This window comes from Geotrypetes seraphini, chromosome 15, assembly GCF_902459505.1.
Source record: "Geotrypetes seraphini chromosome 15, aGeoSer1.1, whole genome shotgun sequence".
In the NCBI taxonomy this organism is placed as follows: Eukaryota; Metazoa; Chordata; class Amphibia; order Gymnophiona; family Dermophiidae; genus Geotrypetes; species Geotrypetes seraphini.
Window position 1 is genome coordinate 4,287,734 of NC_047098.1, and position 26,883 is coordinate 4,314,616.

General features: G+C 42.0%; 1 protein-coding gene across 8 annotated transcripts in view; it reads left to right on the forward strand.

Annotated features, from left to right (window-relative positions):
• CCDC30 (coiled-coil domain containing 30) overlaps positions 1–26,883 on the forward strand; it is a 76,910-nt gene that overhangs the window by 18,399 nt on the left and 31,628 nt on the right. For 5 of the 8 annotated variants that reach the window (XM_033921800.1, XM_033921803.1, XM_033921804.1 and 2 more), the window contains exons 3-10: positions 501–683; positions 2,942–3,062; positions 3,910–4,094; positions 8,087–8,240; positions 9,676–9,791; positions 12,386–12,493; positions 14,320–14,420; positions 16,470–16,662. In XM_033921800.1, coding sequence (XP_033777691.1) covers positions 501–683; positions 2,942–3,062; positions 3,910–4,094; positions 8,087–8,240; positions 9,676–9,791; positions 12,386–12,493; positions 14,320–14,420; positions 16,470–16,662 — 1,161 coding nt within the window. The remainder of the gene's footprint in view (positions 1–500; positions 684–2,941; positions 3,063–3,909; positions 4,095–8,086; positions 8,241–9,675; positions 9,792–12,385; positions 12,494–14,319; positions 14,421–16,469; positions 16,663–26,883) is intronic. The other 3 variants (XM_033921805.1, XM_033921806.1, XM_033921808.1) reach the window with 1 other exon arrangement.

The window sequence follows — 26,883 nt, forward strand, 5'->3', positions numbered from 1 at the left end:
ATTTTATTTATTCATTTATTTTCTTAGCCTTTATCCTAACTTGATACTTGCTGGTTACTGGTTACAATTTGCTATGGTTGTCCTTACGATACAAGGTTTCCAGGACAAGTTATACCTAATTTGACACACAGAAAGTTATAGTGTATGATACAAGTTATTCTTACGGACACATACCGGTTCTGGTACCAATAGACATCTGTTTGTAATCTATCAGCCCATACAAGAACTTCCTTGGTGACATCTCATAAATGATTCCAATTTTTTAAAAAAAGAAAATAGATAATCTTCAGTTTTGGGACTCCAGTATCAAAAGACATTCCTCTTTAGGAAAAACAGTTCACAAAAGTGTGACAAAATAAGAAAAATACCCACCTTCTGTGCTGTTGCTAGCCTCACTGTCTTTACCAATGGCATTCCAAGGAAAACTGCTTCTTTATCGTTTCATGCTTAGGGTGGAACATAATACAGTTGTTTCTGCTTCTTATAATTTTGTTTCTAAGGAAAAGATTCAACTGGAAGATATATTGGACACCCTGAAAGAAGAAGGACTTGACCCCTTTGCAGCTCCCAGTGAGCAACTCTTATATCTATGGGGCCTGTTTCAGCACAGTGAAGGCAAACGATGGTCGGCCACCCAGGACCTGGAAAAGCTCATACAGCAGCAAGCTGAGGAAATGAAAGAAGTGAGGTTCATGGAAATGGTGTATTTTGTTAATGAATCTGTAGTTAGCCATCAGAAGAATACTCCATCAGCAGCACTAACTCATTTGCTGACTATCTCTATTGTTTACAAAAATTCTATATCTGTTACGACAACAATATTGTAATAAATTCTCAAACAACAACAATCGACAATATAAGATATCTGCAAATAATTTACTGTGAATGTGCTCAGTGAAAAGTGCTCTAATTCAGTAAATCAAGCTGGTGATACTTTGCGACCATCATGTGTGATCAAGCTGCACAAATATGAAAAACAAAGAAATGAAGTCAAACATTTCAGTATGTGTTTCAGTCTTGATTATTTTCTTTTATAAGAATACACAAGTCACTGATACCTGAACAAACTAGGAGAGTGGGCGACGAGATGGCAGATGAAGTTTAATGTAGAGAAATGTAAAGTCTTGCATGTAGGAAACAGAAACCCGAAGTACAGCTATACGATGGGAGGGCTGGTAATGGGTGAAAGTACCCTAGAAAAGGACTTGGGGGTAATAGCGGACAAGACAATGAAGCCGTCAGCACAGTGCACAGCGGCCTCTAAAAGGCAAATAGATTGCTAGATATTATCAAGAAAGGTATTACAAGCAGAACGAAAGAAGTAATCCTGCTGTTGTATCGGGTGATGGTGCGCCCGTATTTGGAGTACTGCGTCCAATATTGGTCGCCGTACCTTAAGAAGGATAGAGCGGACTGCTGGGCATGATGGACCTCTGGTCTGACCCAGCAGAGGCACTGCTTATGTTCTTATCATCAAAAAGATACTTTCAAATATAACTGCAGTACTTATCTTACTCTTGACATTTTCTTTGTATAAAGTTACAAAAGTCACTGAAGCTGGATTGTTCACTAAACTATCATCAACTCGGAAATAAATTCAACTGCTTTTCTCAAAATGACTTCCCTTACTCAAAAAAAAAACTACTCTCCTTTTTATCATGTTTTCCTCAGGGGAAAGAACTATTATGACTCTATTAAAAGAAAAGAGAGTTTTGTTTCAGCACAAAATGAGCAGTGCTTCAAAGAATATAACAAAACAGCCAAAAAACAAAATACTAATATGTAACCTGAATAAAAACACTCAATTGGAAACTGAAATAAAAATGTAATACCAGTGACTTACCAGGGGCAACATCAGCCTTCTACAGAGTGCTAAGTTAACTGACGAAATGCGCTGACTTAACCATGACATAAAAAACATGTCCCCATGTAAGGATTGAACATACAAAATAACAGCAAATTTAAAATCAAATATCGTGTGTCAGACATTTTGCCAGCGGGCCACTGAAAGTGCTTCAGTTCTGCCAAAATATCAACAATTCAAAACTTAATAACTCAAAGGACATAACCAGAGTCATATTGATAACTTAAAGGCAGCATTTATAATAATTAAATCAAAATGCAATAAATGTCCCATAGGCCAATCATTATCTTTATCACGACGTGGAATGATGTCCTGTTGGTTAATAAACTTTTGTTCTTTATAAAGCCAACGTGCAGAACCACATTGCAAATTTAAAATCAAATGGTATGCTGGATATCTTGTCAGTAAGCCACCAAAGGTGCTTCAAGTCTTCCAGTGCATAAGCAGCAATCTGAAACTTGATAGCCCAGTAAGTTTGATCAATATAATATTTATGACAAGGTCATAGAATGCAATAAATGACTTGAGTTGTGTGTGTGTGTGTGTATAACTCAAAACAGTTGTCAGTGCTTGGAATAATCAGATGATCAGTAAGTAAAGCATAAGAACGATATATACAGTGTCCAAAATGAAAATACCCACTTGGTAGATGCTCCGACTTCTGTGAAAGTAATTCACTTAAACTTCTACTCCTCTTGAAGACAAACTTAGGTGTTTCTTTGAATTGTGTTTGGAAGCTGAGCATAAGCCAATATTTGTGAATGGCATGACGAATTTGAAGAGCACACACCATATCCATGTCCTTATCTTTTCTCTGTGGGAGCAATAATCACTCTCAATGGGAAAATCTAGCTTGTTTCTTTTTAGATATATTATAATATTTTGTGGAAAATTGTTGACTATTGATGTTTGAGAATTTATTGCAATAGTGTTGTCTTCACACATAGAGACTTTTTGTTCTTACCTTTAGTGGACTTGGTTTAATTCGTTTTACTTCCATTTTTGAGTTTTTGTTACCATTTCATGTGAAAGTGAGCACAGTTTAAGGAAGACAAATATTCAATGTTTTCCTTCTAGGTGGAGAATTACGTAGATCATGTCCGTAATATGACAGAGGAAAGAGAAGGTCTCGCCTCGAAGTATGAAACAGAAAATGAGCAACTCAGAACTAAACTGGAACACTTACAAGTTCAACATGGTATTTCTTTTCTTTATCTCAGCATTTATGTGGTGCCTTAAGGGCTCTAAAGAACAAATTGCATATGTTAGAGCCTGCACTAAAATGGTAACTTACCCAAGGTCACAGCGCTTTGATAATATACATAGGGGGGTGGGGGGATTGGAAGATAAGATGTAGCGAAATTGAAATTTTGAAGGAATATGATAGTTTTAATGATTGTATAGAAAGATGGGAGGGGGAGGGTTTTTAATTAATTTACATATTAAGAATATAATGTATGATGTTCAAGTGTTATACGATAGTATTTCATGTTGTTCTTTTTGTGCACTTGATGTAAGTTTGAAAAAGAATAAAGAAATTAAAAAAAAAAAAAAAGATATCCCTAATGAGGCAGATTTGCATGCCTGTCACCTCTGTTGTATGTGAATATGCCTTGTGCATATTCTTTAGGGATATCTTGAAAACCTGACTGGTTGGGTGTCCATCAGGATAGGTTTAAGAACCACTGCTCTAACCAATAGGTCACCACAATCCTCCCATTTTTTCATGCTGTCCAAACAGAGGATTTTTGTCATTGGTTGTGTACATCTGTGTCTGAATTCAAGAAGGCACAGGATAGGCACGTGGGATCTCTTAGAGAGAGGAAGAGATAATGGTTACTGCAGATGGGCAGACTAGATGGGCCATTTGGCCTTTAACTGCCATCATGTTTCTATGTTTTAGAGTGGGATGGAAAATTGTGCATAGATCTGAAAAAGTAATCTCTGCACATATGTTTTTTTCTAGTAAAATTGTATCTAAATAGAAATCAGGTACATGTTATGCACTGTTATATAATGTGCGTGATTTGGTTTTGTATTTTTAGAAGAACAAGCAAAAGAGGTGGAGGAGATGCTGGATCAGGAGGGGCTGTCTGACATTGCGCACAGCAATCCAAGTGAACAGATTGCTTATTTACTGGTAGAGAGAGCTACACTGCTGGAGAGACTGGACTTAACAGAAAACGACTTGGGTTTTCATAAGAGCAATCGTCAAGAATCGCATCTGCAGGTATTTCAGCAGGACTTTTTGATGTTGGTGGTAGTTCTTCAAGACTTTACATATATTTATTTGTTTGTTTGTAACACTTTTATTCCACATTATCAGTAAGTTTCTAGGTGGATCACATTCAAGTGCTGCAGCAAATTTGCAACCTATCCCTGAAAACAGGTGTGATCCCGGAGGATTGGAAGATAGCCAACATTATGCCCATCTTTAAAAAGGGATCAAGAGGTGACCCGGGAAACTACAGACCGGTGAGTCTGACCTCGGTTCCGGGGAAAATGGCGGAAGCATTGATAAAAGAAAACATCGATGAACATTTTGAAAGAAACGAACTTCTGATAACCAGCCAACATGGTTTCTTCAAGGGGAGATCGTGCCTAACTAACTTATTGCACTTCTTCGAAGGAATTAACAAACGGATAGACAGAGGAGACCCCATAGACATCATATACCTAGATTTCCAAAAAGCCTTTGACAAGGTGCCTCATGAACGTCTACTCCAGAAACTGAAGAACCATAGGGTGGAAGGAGACGTACATAGATGGATCAGAAACTGGTTTGCGGGTAAAAAACAGAGGGTAGGAGTGAAGGGCCACTACTCGGACTGGAGGAGGGTCACGAGTGGTGTCCCGCAGGGCTTGGTACTCGGACTGCTGCTATTTAATATATTCATAAATGATCTAGAAACAGGGACGAAGTGTGAGATAATAAAATTTGCGGATGACATCCAACTATTTAGTGGAGCTCGGAATAAAGAGGACTGCAAAGAATTGCAAAGGGACTTGAACAAATTAGGGGAATGGGCGACGAGATGGCAGATGAAGTTCAACGTTGAGAAATGTAAAGTATTACATGTTGGAAGGAGAAACCCAAGGTACAACTATACGATGGGAGGGATTTTATTGAATGAGAGTACCCAATAAAGGGACTTGGGGGTATTGGTGGACATGACAATGAAGCCGATGGCACAGTGCACAGCAGCTGCTAAGAGAGCGAATAGAATGCTAGATATAATCAAGAAGGGTATTACAACCAGAACGAAAGAAGTTATCCTGCCGTTGTATCGGGCGATGGTGCGTCCGTAAATGGAGTACTGCGTCCAATATTGGTTGCCGTACCTTAAGAAGGATATGGCGTTACTCGAGAGGGTTCAGAGGAGAGCGACACATCTGATAAAAGGGATGGAAAACCTTTTATACGCTGAGAGATTGGAGAAACTGGGTCTCTTTTCCCTGGAGAAGAGGAGACTTAGAGGGGATATGATAGAGACTTACAAGATCATGAAGGGCATAGAGAGAGTAGAGAGGGACAGATTCTTCAAACTTTCAAAAATTAAAAGAACAAGAGGGCATTCGGAAAAGTTGAAAGGGGACAGATTCAAAACGAATGCTAGGAAGTTCTTCTTTACCCAGCGTGTGGTGGACACCTGGAATGCGCTTCCAAAGGACGTAATAGGGCAGAGTACGGTACTGGGGTTTAAGAAAGGATTGGACAATTTCCTGCTGGAAAAGGAGATAGAGGGGTATAGATAGAGGATTACTGCACAGGTCCTGAACCTGTTGGGCCGCCACATGAGCGGACTGCTGGGCATGATGGACCTCAGGTCTGACCCAGCGGAGGCATTGCTTATGTTCTTATGTTCCCCCATCTGTCCTGCTGGGCTCACACTCTACCTAATGTACCTGGGGCAATGGGGTATTAATTGACTTGCCCAGGGTCACAAGGAGCAGCATGGGTTTGAACCCAGAAACTCAGGGTGCTGAGGCTGTAGTTCTAACCACTAGGCAAGGTGTATATGTAAGTAAGTTCTTTAGAGAAGATACACAAGATGCCAAGTCTTTCATCATCAAACATTACTTAAAAACAGTTTGTATCCAAAATATGGTCCAAAAAAGGTGATAAACTAGGACCCGACACGGTTTGTATTTTGAATAAACACTCCTTCCTCAGGGGTCCTAAAAGATATTAAAATCACATTCTGGGGTACCATACAGATTACATCTGGATAAAAAAGCGATTTGTAGACTAATACATGAGTCGAGATGGTCTGTGTGGCAAGTGCATCAATTGTGATATTAGGTTGAGTTGCACTGAATTTGTCAACTCGAGAGATGGGAAAAGATACCAGTTAAGATTTCAGACCACATGTGAATCTGACGACATCATTTGCCCCTGTAATCTCATATACGTAGGCCAAACTTCACACCCACTACATTTACGTCTCAATGAGCATAGGGGTACCCTGGATAGGGGCGTGGTTTCTGCTCCTCTTGTTCAACATTGTAGTCTTCATAATCATGATTTTTTTCAATTCCAATGCTTGGTTTTAGACTATATTCTGACTAATCCACGGAGAGGTGACAGACAGCTTTTGTTATAACAAAAGGAGCAATATTGGATTTTTAATCTCTGTGCCGTCCAACCCCATGGACTGAATGCCAGCATTGACTGGTTTTATTTTTATTAAGAATGTGCTCTAATTCTTGCAGTTCTCAAATATGTGGTTTGCGTGTGCATTGCGCTTTTATATAATTCCCCATGTTACTACATTCTTTATGGATGATTTTCTCAGACCTGCCCTGATTTTCCTGCCTTACGCTCACTGAACCTGTCGTGTAATTTTTGCACCTGACAGGCGTTTGCGCCCTTAAGCCGCTGGCTAGTGCCTTTCGGTTTGTGGTTACACGCAGTGGTTTTGACCTACAAACAGTGAGTAAAGGAACATGCTCCTAGTTATTGTCTACATTTTGTGGTGTAGTGACAGTAATTTCTCCTCATGCTTGTTATCAGACCCACCCAAAAACTAAAATTATCCTTCCCCTCACTAAAAGACATCTCCCACCCAGGAAAACTGGGGACCTCCCTCCTCTTCAGATTCATCGAGCTCTGGAATAGCCTTGCCTCCCCTCTTCGGAACCTGAGCGCCCTCGAACCCTTCCGTAAACATCTGAAAACCTGGCTTTTCTCAAAAACCTAACACTCCCTCCTCTTCTGATATCCCTGCCCTCTGTTCTTCACCCATCCCTCCCTTGGAGTTCCTTTCTCATTACAATTCTTGTAAACCGTGCCGAGCTCCACAAATGTGGAGATGGTGCGGTATATAAACCCAAGATTTAGTTTAGTTTAGTTTAATCTGGAGTTTTGTCAAGTCCCTGAGGCAGTGGTATCTTGCCATGAAATGATCGTCAGCCTGGCTGTGCTTTTTTGCCATTATTTATTTTCCACAATAGCATTTCATTTGGCTATTTTTTGCAAAGTTTGTACTTGCTATCAAATTGGTCCTCCCTGTAACCAAGAGAACTATTTCTACATGGTTAGCAACCTGATTCTCATTCTTCTATGCTCAGGCTGGGCTGTAGCTTGAGGACGTGTTACAGCACACAAAGTCCGAGCAATAGCAGCATCAGTGGCCTTTTTATGTTCTATTCCTATTGAAAATATTTGCAAAGCAGCTACTTGGTCCTCAGTTCACACCTTTACATCTTACTACTGTCTGGAAATTTTTTCCAGGCAAGATGGAAAATTTGGCCAAGCAGTACTATAGAATTTGTTTTCCTCTTAATTGGCAACACTCCTTCCATCCCACTTCAAAAAAAGAAGGTAAAAAGGTTGACTTGAATGTAAGTAGGGTGGGGGGAGGTAAAATTCATGTGCCCTGCCCTGCCAGGATCTGCACCCAGCCCCCCTCACTCCCTGCCCTGACAGGCTTTCCATCATGTTCCCCCTCCCTCCCTGCCAGGCTGTCCACCCTGTCCCACTTCTCTGCACCATACCCTGTCCCCCCTCTCTCCTGATGTCCTGCAGGCCTCCACCAAGCCTGCAATATAACCTGGTGGTCCAGTGGTAAGCTGGGACAAGAGGGATCCCTCCTGTCCCGGCCGACTGACAATTTTTTTTAGGTTGGAGGAAGGAGAATACACAGCCTGTTTTGTGCTATCTGTCCAACGTGCATTTTGTTAACTTAGAAAGTAAGGATCAATTTTATCATTTTCCCTCAGGGATGTGATGAGGAACTTGAGAGGGAAAGGAAGGTACGAGGATGTGTTGAGCGAGATCTGGATGAAGCAGCCCATAGATTACACATGGCTCATGATGAGATTCGTAGGTTAACTGATGAGCTGGATATGAAAAAGAAAGAACAGAATAAACCAGGTAAAGCAAATGTTTTCCTAATTATGCAAGTACCTGTACTTCAGTGATACAGTTCTGTTAACTGCCAGATTGTTAAGGCCAGAGAATGTTAGAAACGAAATAATGTCTTCTTTAGTGTCCCTCCAGACCAGCACAGAACAGATGGGCTTACGTTCCTCTGCCAGCAGGTGGAGACTGAGACAATGACTTGTGGCTTTGGTTCAAGTGGGTTGTGCAGTCCCAAGTACAATCAGTCTGTTCTCAGTCTCCAGCAGGTGGAAGTGGTAAGCCTGTGCAGTCTTTCTTTAGTTCAGTGTAGGGCTTGTTGGATTTGTTTAGTGGCCTTCTTGATCCTGTGGATGCTGAGGGACCCTTTTGGGGGTCCGTCCAACCTTGGGGGGTGCCACACTTGACTGGTTAAATCCCTCCCCCATTTTCCCCACCTCCCCCCAATTTTTTGAGCTAGAGGTGCCTCTCAGGCAAGGTATATAACTTTGAGAGTCAGTGGGGTCTGCTTACTAAAGATTTATTAAATAAATAAATAAAAATCCTGAGGGAAGCTTTCAATTAGCTTCAATTTACTGTAATTGGCTTTTATTGTTAACCAGCGTTTTTTTTTCTTTATAGCGGTTTACACAATGAGCACTTTTAAAAGGAAAAAGTGCTCATCGTGTGCCGAACGAGTGGTGAACACGGCTAGCATGTGCACGAAGTGCTCTGGCCGCTGCGAGGGGGAATCTTCGTCTGCTTCAGGTTCTGGTGAGCAGGGTTCTCCCTCACGCGTGCTCCGCTCGTTGGCTGCAGGCAGTGGGGAAGCTTTCCCCAGCCGCCAATGGTCAGAGAAATAAGGTTTCCCTTACCACCGATAGTGCTGGGGATTCCCTTTTTGCTTCAGTAGCTTTTGCCGGCAGTTCTGCTTTAGCAGCTGGGTCTGTTCAGGCCTCTTTGCTGCTATAGGCCTCATGTGAAAGTTTTTTGGCGGGCTTTTCCTCCGGTTTTGGCGGGAAGCTCCGCCATTTTGCCTGTGGTCTCAGGTAACTACCCTCCTGTCTTAGAGAGACAGGAACAGGTTTTAACTGTCTCTCCTGCTTCGGCAGCAAGTGCTTTGCCGCTAGGGGGTTTGACACCTGATTTTGTTTTGGCCATATACAAGGCTTACTTACAGGCAGTTGGGGGTCCTGCTTCCTCCCCAGGGGTCTTTGTTTTTTCAAGGGGGGGTCTTTGCCTTCCACATCTACCCCTGTTCAGACTCCCTTAGCGTCTGCTCATGCCCAGGTCCCCCCACCTTCGTCCAAGCAACCGCAGGTTTCTTGGAACGAGGATTTGTAAAACAGGCCCTTAGTCTTTGTAATGGGTTTTATTCCTGGTATTTGGAAATATTTTTGCTGTACAGTACTTCAAATAAATTCATTTATACTATTTGATACAGTATTGTATTGATATTGATACATTTTAGATACATTAGAACTACAGAAGGCTCGGGACCATAACAACAGATTGGACAAGGAAATCCTGGCACTACGTAGTCGAGTCCGATCTCTGGATCTGCAAAGGAAAGATCATGTTGAAAAGGTAAGATTATTTCAGCCAGTGGAGTACCTAGCATATTTGAAACCCGGGGCCAATCATTATTTTAACACCCCCTCCTCTATATATAATAATATATATATTTTTTTAATAATAATCTATAAGTCACACAAGGGTGCACCTAGGAAAGGCAGCATTTTAAACGCTGCAGTGAGCACTAGAACATCAATATATCCATTGTAAAACTAAACAAACCAGATTAGTACAGATTGATTCTGCACAGTTGATGCTAACAGGATATGATGTCTTTTTCATACACATAGAACACAGATAAACCCTCACCCAGTATGGAATAAGATTTCACAAACTAAAATTAGAATTATTTACTTAAGGTGAAACAATTTTTATTGAACAAACCAGAAATAAAGAGATAATGACAACAACTAGAGATATAGTGGTGCAAGAAAGTATACAACAAGAAGCCCCAATCCCAAAAATCCCACCACCACCCACCTCTATACCCCTATCCCTTGCCCTCACAACAAAATCAAACATTCCAAGAGAGAAGTAGCCAATAAAGGCCAACAAAAAGGAATGCAGACACAAGAAAGAAAAAACAGCAGCACAAAAACCAAGAAACAGCAAGTATCCCAAGCCACGACCCAGACCAAAGTGAAATCATATCATTCTGGGCCCTGGACTCTGATGAGCCCCAAAAGACAATACAGAGGACCTCCCCCCCAAATCAAAAACACCCAGAAACGCAAACCAAAATCAACAGACAGACAAGCAGGAAATAAAAATTAAGGGGGAAAAAAGGGGGAAGGCCAAGCCAAGAAAAGGCCACCCCGGGGCTGTAGAATTATTTATTTATTTCATTTTCTATCCCGTTTTCCCCAAAGAACTCAGAACGGGTTGCAGGTTAAACATACATAATATACAGTTAACAGGTTATGATTTGCCATAATTACAGCACAAGTTTACAATACAAATTTTATCTTAATATGACACATACTAGGGGTCTAATACTAATATACATAATATACAGTTTACAGGTTAAATTTGCCAAAGTTACAGTGCAGGATTTTTCAATACAAGTTTTTTCCTAAAGTATCAATATACATTTCTTTGTAATCCGTCATCAGTCATGGGCGGGGGAGTCAAGTGAAGAGATATGTTTTAAAGAGATGATGTACTTACCCCAATAAGCTCTTATCAGTAGATATATAGACAAAAATTAAACTGAACCGCCAAGAAACCAGACTCTGCATACAGTGCAACACCACAGACTCAGAAACAGTGAAGCATAGCTCCTAATTCTGTGCAAAATATAAAGATAACAGATGTAAATTTGAAAAAAAAAAGATAAATAACAATCACCACTTTACAAATTGACAAATAGAAATAAAATAAAAGATGGAACATAAGAAAATACCATTTTATTGGACTAATACATTTTTCAATTAGCTTTCAGAGGCCAAAACTTCTTTCTTCAAGTCAGTACCATGTACTGCTGTTATGGTATCCTGTCCTGACCTGAGGAAGGGGATTTTGTAAAAAAAAAAAAATAATAATAATAAATTAAAATTAGTATTAATATTAGTCCAATAAAGATTACCTTATTTCTATTTATAAATATTTATCAATGCAGCTACAGTACTACTTTATTCTAAAGCAATAACAACAAAATATTTTTTCTACCTTTTGTAATCCCAACTCCAAAAAGTTTTAGGGCTCCTTTTACTAATGGGTGCTAGCAGTTTTAGTGCACACTACAATGCTACGCAAACACCTCCATAGAGCTTGCATTAGTATTTTTCATTTAGCGCGGGGTTTGCGTGCGCTAAAAATCCTAGCGCACCTTAGTAATAGGAGCCCTTAGTGTCTGAACCTGGGGGAGAATCTGGATTGTATCTCGTGGCCAAAAAGGTGTCGCTGCTGCTGAGAAATGTCTGCGACAAAACCATTTCCATACTGACCACAGAGGATAGTATGGAGTAAAGGCCTTCCAGTGGTACGAAGAAGGTAACAGAAATGAATTTGAGGCACTAAACCAGTTGTGTGCATGAACAGTCTTGTCTGTATGCAGCACCACATGCAGTCTGAAATACTGATTGGCTAACATGCAGGGAGCTCAGTCGAGAAAACTTGGGAGGGTTTGTGTCGGGGCAGATTCTGGGAGCTGAAAACAATAAAGATTCATCAGTCTGTGTTTGGACTAATTCCTTCATATTCTTTGTTAGCCACTTAATTCCATGAGAATTTGGCAGGAGAATTGTGCCATGTTTGCACCAATTATCCTTTTTATGGTATTTTTCTTGTGATATGTTTTGGGGTTTTTTGTATGAAATTTACTTGCATTTGATATATTTATAAATGTTTTTTGGAGATTGATATCCTTTTAACATATTGCATTTTTTTTCCTTTTTAATGTTCATGTCCTTGATCCACATTTTGCTAGAATTTGATAGGAAATCACAAAAAATGGCAATTCACAGTGAGCTGATGCCATTTCTGCCCCCTGCCTTTGTTGCTTGATTGTGGTTATACATGCATGCCTCTACGTTTGTGAGGTGAAATGTAGAGGTTGCTACTGATAGTTGTACTTCAGTGGCTTACTAAATCATTTGTTGTTTCAGATTGAAAAGCTGGGAAAGGAACTTGATGAATATCAGAAGAAAGGAGAACAAGGAGCTTTATCTTTGCCAGTTAACAGCACTGGAGAACATAGTGAGCAGGCCCTGCAGGTATTCTGTTTCAAAAAAATTGCTCATTTTCCTTGGTCATAAATTATATCTCAGTGCTATTTAACTTATTTATAAATGATCTAGAAATTGGAACTACGAGCAAGGTGATTAAATTTGCAGATGACACTAAACTGTTCAAAGTTGTTAAAACGCATAAGGACTGTGAAAAACTGCAGGAAGACCTTAAGAAATTGGAAGACTGGGCGTCCAAATGGAAGATGAAATTTAATGTGGACAAATGCAAAGTGATGCATATTGGGAAGAATAATCCAAATCATAGTTAATAGGATGTTAGAAAATCCGGTAGCCTTTTATTTTATTTGGAACAACTATGATACTATTTTATTTGGAACAACTATGAGAGCAAGAAGTCAAATCTCGTCAGATAACAACAAACTTTTGTTTATTTTAACTGGAATAGCAATACAACAAATAACATACAATTGGAAAACATATGACAGGTTAAATTATAATTTTTGGTGGAATTCTGTGTGTCATATATACAAAATGGAGCTCACAATAGCAACGCAAAAAGGTTATATTAGTAAATTTCATAAAGTCTGGGGACCGTTAACAGATTTTTGTAATGAATGATTAATTTTTCCCATGTTAAGGTATTTGATTAGGGGGAAAAGGGTGAGCTTTACTTGTTGTTATTATATAATACATGAGTATTTCAATAATTTCACAGTAAGGATGATTTTATGATTTATTGAATAGGGAGGGAGGGGGAGGGATTATTAGATTCAATAAGAATGATATAAATGTTAGATTTTTTTTCATAATATTTAAAATATTGTAGAATTTTAATTTTTATTGAAATGTTAAATTTGATGCTTTTATGAGAGTTAATAAAGTGTGTATCTTTAAGTTTTATATGAGTTTATTTGCTACACTTGTTGTAACATACGAAAATGAATAAAGAATTAAAAAAACAACAAATCAGTTATCAGATGCTAAGGACCAGCTTTGGGGGTCAGCACTCAAGAAAAGAATCTGGGTGTCATCGTAGATAATACACTGAAGCCTTCCTCCCAATGTGCAGCGGTGGCCAAGAAAGCAAACAGGGTGCTAGGAATTATTAGGAAAGGGTTGGATAACAAGACTAAGAATGTTATAATGCCTCTATCGCTCAATGGTGTGACCTCACCTTGATTATTGCGTTCAGTTCTGATCTCCTTATCTCTAAAAAGATTAGCGGCACTAGAAAAAGTTCAAAGAAGAGCAACCAAGATGATAAAGGGGTTGGAACGCCTCTCGTATGAGGAAAGACTAAAAAGGTTAGGGCTTTTCAGCTTGGAAAAGAGATGGCTAAGGGGAGATAGGATTGAAGTCTACAAAATCCTGAGTGGTGTAGAACGGGTACAAGTGGATCGTTTGGGTTTTTTTGTGGATTTTTGGGGTTTTTTACTGCATCAAGATTTACAAAGACTAGGGGGACACTCAATGAAGTTAGAGTAATACTTTTTAAACCAATAGGAGAAAATATATTTTCACTCATAGAATAGTTAAGCTCTGGAACATGTTGCCAGAGATGTGGTAAGAACAGTTAATATAGCTGGTTTTAAAAAAAGGTTTGGACAAATTCCTGGAGGAAAAGTCCATAGTCTGCTGTTGAGACCGACTTGGGACGGTATCATGGAATGCAGCTACTATTTGGGTTTTCGCCAAGTACTTGTGAGTTGGATTGGCCTTTGTGAAGATGGGATACTGAGCTAGATGGACCATTGGTCTGACCCAGTAAGGCTATTCTTCTGTTCTCATGTCTGAATATTTTTATTACTGATCTTATCACCTAAATTAGAACACATTATGTTTTACTACAGGATAAATGCAGTAAAAGTGGCATTGAAGAAAAGTCTAGTAGAAAGGATGCTGATTCAGATCAAATAAGGAAATTGCAAAATGATGAAACACTTCATAAAAGGTATCCTAGCGCACCTTAATTCTGCTAGTATTTTCTTAACAGTGTCAGCACTTAATTAGTTATTAAATGGAAAACAACACTGCAGAGGATTAGAAGATCAGCTGCAGATATAACTTCTTGTAGCTGAAGTCAAAATGAAATCTTTATGCTTTCTTTTGCCTGTCTGCTCCATCCCAGCCTTCAGTACTGCTTCTCTTCCCTATCTGGAAAACTATCTGTGCTGTGCAGATTGTATTTGGATAAGAAAGGGTGATTTGCAAATATTCCTTGTCATGCGTACTAGATAAGTCCAAGACTTGTAGGTTTGCATCCATCTACCAGCAGGAGGCGATGAAGAGTGCAGAATTATGTTGTGCCTTCATAGAATGCTATTCAGCTCAAACAGTTAAGTATTCTGTCTCCAGCAGGAGGCAGATGGTTTTTCTGCAACCTGTGGTTTGGATTTTATTTGTAACTTCTGAACTGTTTGGTGACGGGGCAGGACTAGTGACTTTCTGTGGAGAAAGGCTGCTGATATTGCAGTGTAATTGGACGTTTGGGGATATACCTAGTGGTGGGAAGTCCCTCCTCTCCAGAGGCCCTATGTTTCTTCTTCTGCCTTCTCAGATGACAGAAGTGCAGTGACTGAAAGGAGAGTTGTTCACCCTGGTGGAGGGCATTTCTGTGCACTCTGAGGGTCTGATGCAGAAAGCTTCCTGCATGTTCACCACAGTTTTTTCTGAGGATAGAAATGCAGAAAAGATTTCCACCCGAGTGTTAACTCGCATGGAACCCTGACCACAATTGTATTCAAATGACTGTACATGCAATGCATTTGCTACTCCTGTGCAACTACTGTGAAGTCCTATAGATTAGATTGTCGTCTTTGGTAAGACTAAGGAAGGTGAAGCACATCTAAAGCTACCATTGCTTATTGATTAAAGATATGATTTTTTTTTCAGCATATATTTTGGTGGGAGGGAGAAGCCGCTTCATTAGAGGGTATCTTCTTGGGCAAAGTGTAATGCAGTATCTCCTTCAGGTATCTATCAGGTATGTAGCAACACAGTCCTTGCTACATACTTTTGCAAAGCACTATTACTTGGGTGCCACCTTTGGTGCTTCAGTTCTCAAAACAAGGACAGCTGATCCCTTCCCATTTTGAGTACCTGCTTTTTTTTTCATTACATCCCACAAGACCTGGACTTGTTTAGCGTGCATAACAAGGAATAAAAAATGTAGATCTTACCTGCCAGTTTTCTTTCCCTTAGATGCACCAGAGAAGTCCTGCTACCAGCCTTTATTTGTTTCTCGATAGAATTATAAGAGTTTATTTTTACTAACTTCCTGTTTCTCTTTTTAAGCAGTGTTTTATTATGTTCAGCAAATGGTTTTGCATTAGTTTTCCACTGATTTATCTAATACTGGACAGTACAGGGTTCTGTTAAAGCAAGCGCAATTCAGTACTCTCTATCTCCACTTGCTGGTAGATGGATGCAAACCCACATGTCCTGGACTTGTCTTTTATGACTAAAGGAAAGGAAGTTTTACTAGGTAAAATCTAATTTCTCCTTACTTATGGTTTATTTCGCTTTTATCCAAAACAGATCACATTAGAACACAAATAATTAAAATACTGAGTCAAACCAGATCAGACATCAAAAACATTGGAGTGCAAATTTCATCTGACAAAAATGATAACATTTCAATTTTTTTTTTTTTTTTTGAATTGACACAAGTTCTTCTGATGCTTAAGAAATAATGGGAGTTTGTTCCATTCCACTGGGCCTGCTCATGAAAATATGCTTTTCCTCACTGTCTCCAAATGTAATTGTACTTGTGGAAAATCCCATTTGAAAATGATCCCTTACTGCACAAATGAATCTTTTTCACAGTTTGTCTTTTTGTTTTGTCTGTTTTATGAACTACTCCACCCCAAAACAGCTGTATATGTAATACGTCTCATTTATGATGATTCAGAGATAGAAAGTACAGGAGAGCTCTATAGTGATTCGGATCGGAACATCCCACAGTTGTTGAGAGTTTAAGCGAAGAATGTTTTGGTCTCAGGTGTCAGCAGGAGATTGAAAATAAAGAATGCAGAAACAAAGAAGTTCTTCACAAGTTTAAAAAATTGGAGCGTGAATATGAGGAGCTGGTTGAAAGGAATGAGGAGCTGGAATCAGTCCTGGGAGAAACTCAGAACCAAAGAAAAGAAGAAAATCAAGTTTTTGAATGCGAGACTGAAGGACTCAAGAGAAAGGTGAGCCTCAGGGTTTTTGTTCTTTTTTTTTTTTTAACGTTCTTTATTCATTTTCAAATTAAACAACAAGTGCACAAAAGAATATTCTATACAAGTTATTTCACAATAGCACATTAATCTCTACCACATAATATTCTAGTGATATAATAACCCCCCCAACCACCCACCCTTTATCCCATTTTCAGTAAGAATAAACACACACATTATATAGCATATTTTAACATATTATGTATAAATTATTCCCAACTCCCTCCCCCCCTTCAGTGTGCTAACAAGAAAGAAAAAAGAAAAGGAAAAGAGAAGAATCAATGACTATTCACCACAATATGTTGCCAATATGTTTGTTCTTTTTTTAAAATTTCCTTCCATCGGTCCACAAACCTGCTTTTCCTAAGCGTCCCCCTTAATCTTTGTACTTTTTGAAAGAGTAAACAATTGATTTCTGTTTACTAGTTCCACTTCATACAGGATTTTATAGATATCTATCATATCTCCCTCAGCTATTTCTTTTCCAAGATCAGCGGTGTCAAAGTCCCTCCTCGAGGGCCGGAATCCAGTCAGGTTTTCAGGATTTCCCCAATGAATATACATGAGGTCTATTTGCATGTACTGCTTTCATTGTATGCTAATAGATCTCATGCATAGTCATTGGGGAAATCTTGAAAACCCTACTGGATTGCAGCCCTCAAGGAGGGACTTTGACACCTCTGTCCTAGATGAAGAACTCCAACCTTTCCTCATATGAGTCGTTATCCCAGGACAAGCAGGCAGCATATTCCCACACATGGGTGACGTCACCGACGGAGCCCCGCAGCGGACAGCCTCGAAAGCAAACTTGCTTGAAGATCTCGAACTTTCGAGTGCTGCACCGCGCCTGCGCGCGTGCCTTCCCGCCCGAACTAGGGGGCGCATCTCCTGAGAGGATCCTCAGTTCGTTTATTTCCGCGGAGACAAGAAGACACGTTTTCTTTCTCTGCAGCATTGCCTTCTCATCACCGCGGCTGTTTCTTTAATTTTAAGTCGGTCGCTGTGTACATTTATTCTTTTTATTTTCTTTTTACTTAAAAAAAAAAAAAAAAAAAAGTTATTCTTTTTTCCTTTCAGTTCGGCCGTCGAGCTTTGGGCCTAGGCCTAAGCTCCTTCGTTCGACACGGACTTTATTTTTTCCATGTCCCGGCCTCTTACCGGGTTTAAACGCTGTCGACAGTGTAATCGGGTGATTTCGGTCACCGATCCCCACTGCCGTTGTTTACAGTGCCTGGGTTCCTCTCATTCCCCAGAAGATTGTCATCGCTGCTTTACCCTCACTCCACGAGCTTTTCGGCGGCGTTGTGCTCAATTTTTCCAACTTTTTGGTATGGAGCAATCTTCGGAGCCGGCCTCGACCGTGGCGGCTGCACCGGTCTCGAAGGCCTCGACTCCGACGACTTCGACGCCTGTGGTCTCGAAGGCCTCGACCCAGACTCCGGCTGGAGTTTCGGTCTCGAAGGCCTCGACCTCTTCTCCTTCGTTGACTTCGAAGACGACGACTTCCACGAAGCCTTCTACTGGGGGTAAGTCTCCGAGTTCTCTTTCAGGTGCCGTATCCAAGAAGCCACCAGAGTCCTCGGCGCGACCACTTTCAAAGCGTACCTCCAAGATAAGGGAATACTCACCTTCGAGGTCGCCCTCTTCGGAGCGTACTGCTGCACATACGAGGTCAGAACCTTCTGTCTCGGTGCCGATGCTGGAGGACATGTTAAAATCTATCCTCACCTCTCAAATTACTTCTTTAGTGGCTCAACTGGTCCCGTCCTCGACCTTGCCTCGAGTTGACCAGCCTGTGACTCAACCGGAGCTTCCAGTCTCTCGAAGCCGATCCCGGACACCGAAAAACATTTCTTCATCGGAGTCGTCTCCGGGCTCACCTCCTCCGAAGCATCGGTCGAAACATTCGAGACATGGGACCTCCAAGCTTCGGAGGGAATCTTCGCCCTTGGATACCGAGGCTTCTTTGTCTCGTTCTTCGAAAACGAAGCAGGGTTCTCGACATCGAGCCTCCACTCGAAGCCCTTCTCGATCCAGAACCCCATCGAAGCCAGTCCGTCGGGACAGTTCTCCACATACCTCGACTCAGTCTGTGCCTCGTACACCGGGTACTTCTCCATCCAGGGGTCTGAAGAGAAAACATTCTCTTACTCCACTTCACAGTACAGCTTCTTCTCCCACTGTGCGTATGGAATCAGACATTTCCACATACTCTAGAGAGGATTCTCCATCCTACTCAGTACAACACAAATCTCGCAGTGGCTCTCCTGAAGAATCATCTGACCCAAAATCAGTTTCTTTTGCCAAATTTATCTTTGATATGGGCCAGGCCCTCAAGCTGGACCTTCATTCAGACTCTAAATATACTCCTGAGTACTTGGCGGACATGGAGCTTCCCCATCCTCCTAAAGAGTCACTCAGATTGCCTATGACTCCTGTTCTCCAGCAGACCTTCACTCGCAATATGGAGACTCCTTATTCTATCACTGCCATCCCATCTAAATTGGAATCTCGTTACAGGACGGTTCCATCTAAAGGCTATGAAAAGTCTCAACTCTCTCATCAATCTCTGGTAGTAGAGTCATCATTGAAGAAAGCACATCCCTCCAAAATTTATGCTTCTGTCCCTCCTGGTAGGGAAGGCCGTACCATGGATAAATTTGGGCGACGTTTATATCAAAATTCTATGATGGCAAACAGAGTTTTGAATTATAATTACATTTTTACGTCCTATTTCAATCATTTTTTAAAGATTTTGTCTTCCTTTTACCCAGACATCTCTACTAATCGTCTTTCGGAATTTAAAAATATCCTTAAGACGCTTTCACAATTGAGACTTTTCATGCTACAAGCCTCCTATGATGCCTTTGAACTCTCGTCTAGAGTCTCAGCATTTGCAGTAGCCATGCGTAGATTAGCATGGTTGAGGATAGTGGACATGGATCCTAACCTTCAGGATAGATTGGCTAATCTTCCTTGTCAAGGGAATGAATTATTCGATGACTCTATTGAGGCAGCTACAAAGCGTCTTTCAGAACATGAGCGCTCTTTTGCTTCCCTCATCCGTCCAAAACCTAAACCTGCACCAACTAGAGGTTTCAAACAAACTCCACGTCGCTATCCACTGAAAACAACTCCTGCTTTTTCTAGACCTCCTGCTCGTCGTCCTCCTCCTCAACAACGACAACAAAAATCTCAGACTCCTGCTAACACTAAGCCTACTCAGTCTTTTTGACAATCTCAACTTGAGCATTCAAATTTCTCTATTTCCAAATTCTCCCCTCCCCATAGGGGGTCGCCTGTCCACATTTTATCACCAATGGGAGCTCATAACATCAGATCTCTGGGTCCTTACCATCATACGAGAGGGATACTCTCTTCGACTCCTTCAGGTGCCTCCAGATCGCCATCCAAGAGAGTGTCTTTCAAACCAGTCGCATCTTCCTCTTCTTCTCCAAGAAGCTCGAGCTCTTCTTTCTCTTCGAGCAGTAGAGGAAGTCCCTCTATCTCAAAGGAACTCGGGATTCTACTCCCGTTATTTTCTAGTTCCCAAAAAGACGGGGGATTTGCGACCGATTTTGGATCTCAGAGCTCTCAACAAATTTCTAGTCAAAGAGAAATTTCGAATGCTCACTCTGCCAACTCTGTATTCTTTGATGGATCAAGGGGATTGGATGTGCTCCCTCGATCTCAAAGAGGCCTATACTCATATCCCTATTCATCCAACATTTCGCAAGTACCTCAGATTCCAAGTGGGAAATCTTCATCTTCAATACAGAGTTCTCCCCTTCGGACTGGCTTCTTCCCCCAGGGTTTTCACAAAATGCCTTGTGGTTGTAGCTGCAGCTCTTCGCAACCAGGGTCTCCAAGTATTTCCATACCTAGACGACTGGCTCATCAAAGCTCCCTCTCTTACAGGGGTTATTGTAGCGACCCAACAGACTATTCTTTTTCTACAAAGTCTGGGATTTCACATCAATTTTCCCAAATCTCAGCTGACTCCTTCTCAGTCTCTCCAGTTCATAGGAGCAACTCTGGACACTATCAATCTGAGAGCATACCTTCCGCAACCACGTCAGGATGCACTCATTCAAATTTCTCAACAATTTTTCCAACTTCCCACTGTTCCAGCAAGAAAAATGATGATTCTACTCGGTCACATGGCCTCTACAGTTCATGTGGTTCCTTTTGCCAGGCTTCATCTTCGCATTCCTCAATGGACACTGGCATCGCAATGGCAACAATCAGTGGATCCACCAACTCGACTGATTTCCATCACTCCTTCTTTAAAGAAGTCTCTCCGTTGGTGGATGCTCTCTTTGAATCTTTCAAAAGGTTTACTGTTTTACCCTCTTCCTCATCAAAAGGTCCTCACAACCGACTCGTCAATGTACGCATGGGGAGCCCATGTGGACGGTCTTTGCACTCAGGGGCTCTGGAACCAAGCAGACCGGAGGTGTTCTATAAATCTGTTGGAACTCAGAGCGATATTCTATGCTCTCAAAGCTTTTCAACATCTACTTCACGACATGGTGATTCTAGTACGTACGGACAATCAAGTAGCCATGTATTATGTAAACAAACAGGGAGGGACAGGATCTCATTCCCTTTGTCAAGAGGCTCTGAAATTGTGGCAGTGGGCGATTCCCCGCAACATCTTCCTCAGAGCAGTTTACATTCAAGGTCAACACAACTGTTTGGCGGACAAATTGAGTCGTCTTCTACAACCTCACGAATGGACACTCAATTCTCCTACTCTACGCCAAATCTTTGCCCGTTGGGGTACTCCGCAGATAGACCTGTTTGCGTCACCTCTCAACTTCAAACTGCCTCAATTTTGCTCCCGCATCTACACTCCTCAACGTCTCGAAGCGGATGCGTTTCTCCTGGACTGGAGGAATCAGTTCCTTTATGCTTTTCCTCCGTTTCCTCTAATTCTCAAGACTCTGGTCAAGTTGAAATCAGACCATGCCACCATGATTCTGATAGCTCCTCGGTGGCCCAGGCAACCTTGGTTCTCCCTTCTACTTCAACTCAGCACCAGGGAGCCTCTACTTCTACCAATTTTTCCTTCTCTTCTCACGCAGAATCAAGGAGCTTTGCTTCATCCCAATCTACAGTCTCTACATTTGACAGCTTGGTACCTTTCTCTTTAACAGACTTTTCTCAATTCTCTCCGTCTGTTCAAGAGATTTTACTTGCTTCCAGAAAACCATCCACTAGACAATGTTATGGTCAAAAGTGGACAAGATTCTCTGCTTGGTGTTCTACTCATAATCTACCTCCCAGAGCTGCTTCATTAACATCAGTTCTGGACTACTTACTTCATTTATCACAATCTGGACTTCAGACTACATCTATCCGAGTCCACCTTAGTGCTATTGCTGCTTTTCATCAGCCTTTGGATGGAATATCCATTTCTGCACATCCTATGATTTCTCGTTTTATGAAAGGACTTCTCAATATCCATCCTCCTCGTAAACCACCTCCTGTGGTTTGGGATCTCAACGTTGTTTTAGCTCAACTTATGAAACCTCCTTTTGAACCACTTGACAAAGCTCATCTTAAGTATCTCACTTGGAAAGCTGTGTTCCTCATCGCTCTCACTTCTGCTCGTCGTGTCAGTGAGTTACAAGCGCTAGTAGCTGATCCACCTTTCACAGTTTTTCACCATGACAAGGTTGTTCTACGTACTCATCCTAAATTCTTGCCTAAAGTCGTTTCAGAATTTCACATCAATCAGTCCATTGTTCTACCTGTATTTTTTCCAAAGCCTCATTCTCACCCAGGAGAGGCGGCTCTTCATACCTTGGACTGTAAACGTGCTTTGGCTTTCTACCTGCAACGCACTCAACTTCACAGAACATCTCCTCAACTTTTCATATCCTTTGATCCAAACAGGTTGGGTCGTCCTATATCGAAACGTACCATCTCCAACTGGATGGCTGCGTGTATTTCTTTTTGTTATGCTCAGGCTGGTCTTCCTCTTCAAGGTCGAGTGACGGGCCATAAAGTTAGAGCTATGGCGGCATCTGTAGCTTTCCTCCGATCAACTCCTATTGAGGAAATCTGCAAGGCTGCCACTTGGTCCTCGGTTCATACTTTCACCTCTCATTATTGTCTGGATACTTTATCCAGGAGAGATGGCCAATTTGGCCAATCTGTTTTGCAAAATCTTTTTTCGTAAATTGCCAACTCCCTCCATCCCCTTTTTCATTAGCTTGGAGGTCACCCATGTGTGGGAATATGCTGCCTGCTTGTCCTGGGATAAAGCACAGTTACTTACCGTAACAGTTGTTATCCAGGGACAGCAGGCAGATATTCCCACAACCCTCCCACCTCCCCTGGTTGGCTTCTTGGCTAGGTATCTGAACTGAGGATCCTCTCAGGAGATGCGCCCCCTAGTTCGGGCGGGAAGGCACGCGCGCAGGCGCGGTGCAGCACTCGAAAGTTCGAGATCTTCAAGCAAGTTTGCTTTCGAGGCTGTCCGCTGCGGGGCTCCGTCGGTGACGTCACCCATGTGTGGGAATATCTGCCTGCTGTCCCTGGATAACAACTGTTACGGTAAGTAACTGTGCTTTACATCCCTTTAATGTTGGTCGCCCTTCCTTATGCTTTCTTTTTGTGTATTTGTTTTCTTGGAAGTCTTGCTAATACCCTTGAACTTATTTGAAGAATTTGTATAAAATTTTTTTTAATTTTCAATAAAAAAAAATAAATTGCATAGCCTGCTTCTAACCACCCAACTAGTATACCTACAGCGTATTTGGGGAGTCAAAGATCGTGAAACAAAATAATCCATAGAATGCCAGATGCTTTTTGCAGCTGTGATCTCTGTTATTGAACTAATACAAGAATTACCTGAAATGTTGAGACCTGGGAACTCAGTAGACCACACAGACAGGACTGTCTTTAGGCCAGTAATTCTCACCCTAGGACTTAGGGCACATTCAAAACAGTCAGGTCTCTAGGGGCTAGATTCACTAAAGTCAGTGATCGTCGCTAAACCTGTTTTCACAGGTTTTGCGATGATCGCTGCTAACCGACCTGATACACTAAACGGCCCTCTGCGTGTTTTTCCCCTCGATCGCCCTGCAAATTCCCCCCGATCCTGCCATGCAAATTAGTAAAACCCCATGCAAAATAGCCAAGCGATTGATTCACTTACATTGCTTGGCTATTTAGCATTGGGTTTTACCGATCCTAAAACCCGATTGCTGTAGACCTGCCTGGGTTTTGTTTATTTTCAATGGCACAGATATTTTGCATGTAATACACATACAAAATATCTGTTCCATTAAAAAAAAAAGAAATAATAATTTTAAAAAGATATGGGGGCCATTGGCAACCAGTGTTCCCTCTAAGCGGGCGGGTGTTGTGAGCAAACTTTTTTCACCGTGAGCCAAAAATATCGGGCGCCAGCAAGTTATGAGCCAACTCGCCCGATTCTCCTCTCGCCGCCCTGCCATCTGCCGTACGCCTCTTCCGATCGTGCGCTGTGACGAGAAACGTGTGCGCTGCGATGTAATATTTTGTGCGCCAGCGCACGCCAGCGCAGCTTAGCGGGAACACTGGTTCAAATGGTTTTATTTATTTCCCCAAATTTATTTTTGTTATACGCATTGAAAATATTTGATATTGCGTTTAAATCAAAATCTCAATAAACTTGAAACGAGTGCCCGTGAGATTGTGGGAGGGTTAAATACTCAAAACTTAGAAGTTTTTGCTACGCCAGCTTTCTGGTATCTTTACATACAGTGGCGTACCTAGCATATGTAACATCCGGGGCCCATCATTTTTTGGCACCCCCCCCCATCTGTAAGAAAAACATGATTTTTAGTAACAAACCACACGTCACACATGAGTACCTAGGAAAAGGCAGCATCTTACATATTGCAGTGAGCAGTACATCAATACACCCATTGTAAAACTAAACAAGCCAGACCAGCACAGATCAATCCTACACCGTCAATCCTAACAGAAAACCATGTCTTTCGAACACACAGAACACAGAAAACACCTTCGCCTAGTAAGGAATATGTAATCACAAACTAACCCCTCCCTCTTTTACAAAACTGTAGTGTGGATTTTAGCTACGGAGGTAACAGCTCTGATGCTCATAAAATTCTGAGCATCAGAGCTGCTATCACCAAGGCTGGTGCTAAAAACGCTTCACAGTTTTGTAAAAGGGGGGATAAAATAAAAATACATAGACAAAGGTTAAATTGAACCAGCAAGAAGCTGGACTCTGCATACAATGCTTCACAGAAACAGTGACACATGTCTCCTAAAGCAATAAATAAATAGAAATTTTTTTCTACCTTTGTCTTCTGTGGTTTCTCCTTTCCTCATCTTCTTGTAACTCTCTTCCTTCCATTCACTGTCTGCCGTCTCTCTTCCCCTATATGGCATCTTCTCTCCTTCTATGCCCCTTCCAGAAACTGTATGCCTCCCCCTTCCATCTCTCCTTTCACCCCATTGGTCTGGCATCTCTCTCCTCGCCTTCCCTCTCCCACACCTCTCCTCATAGTCTGGTATCTCCCCTTCCCTGATTCTCTGGCATCTCTCTCCTTTCCTTTTCTTCCATCTTTCGTTCCCCCTCCATGCTCTCACATCTCCCCCTTCCTTTTCCCTTAGACTGGCATACCTTCCTCCTATGCTCCAAGCCCTGGCATCTCCTTTAATTCCCTCCCTCATCTTCCTTCTCCCTCCAGCTGGGTACCGCAACACTCTTCCCTGCAGCTCTGCACTTCCCCACAATTGCCATGCTTCGGTTCCTCTTCTTCCTTCCTTCCTCCCCCCCCCCCCCCCCCGCGGGACCCTGCGGCACCATCAACTCTTACTCCCTCTAATGTCGGCCCTGCAGCTCCAGACTTCCTCGCACCTTCTCCCCTCCCCCTTTGGATCGCTATTATTTAAAATGTTATAGCCGCGGAGCTGTATCCATCAGTGGAGATGTCTAACCTCGGCCTGCCCCGGAACTCTTACTGCAGCAGCCGCCCGTCTAGGCAGGAACAGGAAGTCACTGTTGCAGTAAGAGTTCCGGGGCAGGCCGAGGTTAGACATCTCCACTGATGGATACAGCTCCGCGGCTATAACATTTAAAATAATAGCGATCCAAAGGGGGAGGGGAGAAGGTGCGAGGAAGTCTGGAGCTGCAGGGCCGACATTAGAGGGAGTAAGAGTTGATGGTGCCGCAGGGTCCCGCGGGGGGGGGGGGGGGAGGAAGGAAGGAAGAAGAGGAACCGAAGCATGGCAATTGTGGGGAAGTGCAATCCCCCCAATGCGTCCCCTTACCTTACCTCCCCTTACCTTTGCGACGCGTGTGTGCGCTGTGAAGAGAAACTTTGCGCTGCGATGTAATATTTTGTGCGCGCGCGCAGGCCAGCACACCTTAGCGGGAACACTGTTGGCAACTTATTGCAATGATTAGACGCCATTTTCCACTGAAAGTACATTTATAATATGGGGAAGGGGGTGGTATAAAGTTCTATTTAAGGTTTAATCATTAGATAAGAATGTAATATTTATATGAAATTTATGTTTAAATATTTATGGGAAGGGTGGGTGGGGAGGGAATAAATTACATGTATTTAAGATAATAACTGAAAGAAATTCAAGTGATGTGTATAAGTACAATTGATGTAATATTGTGTACTTGATGTAAGATGAAAAATGAATAAAGACTTTGGAAAAAAAGAAAAAATCCGCTGCCGCTGGCCCTTCTAACGACAATCGCGGCAACCCACCCAAACCTAAAACAAATGGCAAGAGGGATGCTTGCTCCCTCCTGCCATGAAGGCACCTCCTCACTCCCCTCCCCCACCAAAAAAAAAGCGGCAGGAGGGATGACCACTGCATCCTACCAGGAAAGACCTCCCCCTCCCCCCGAAGAAAAAGGCAGGAGGAATACCCACTCCCCCTGCCCCCCTTCCAGGTCCTGTACCTTAAAGTTGAGAGCAGGAGGTATTGAAAACACCTCCTGCTCCTGCTGCTCCTCCACTTCGCGAAAACACTGGGCCCAAGGCCCTGATTGGCTCAGATTCCTTCGGGCTCCTAACCTTGGGAGGGACCTGAGGCATCTGAGCCAATCAGTGACTTCCCTAGGAAGGAGCCTAAGGAAGTCCCTGATTGGCCAATCAAGGACTTTCATAGGCTCCTTCCTCGACGACACTGGCCGCCCCGGTGCATCAT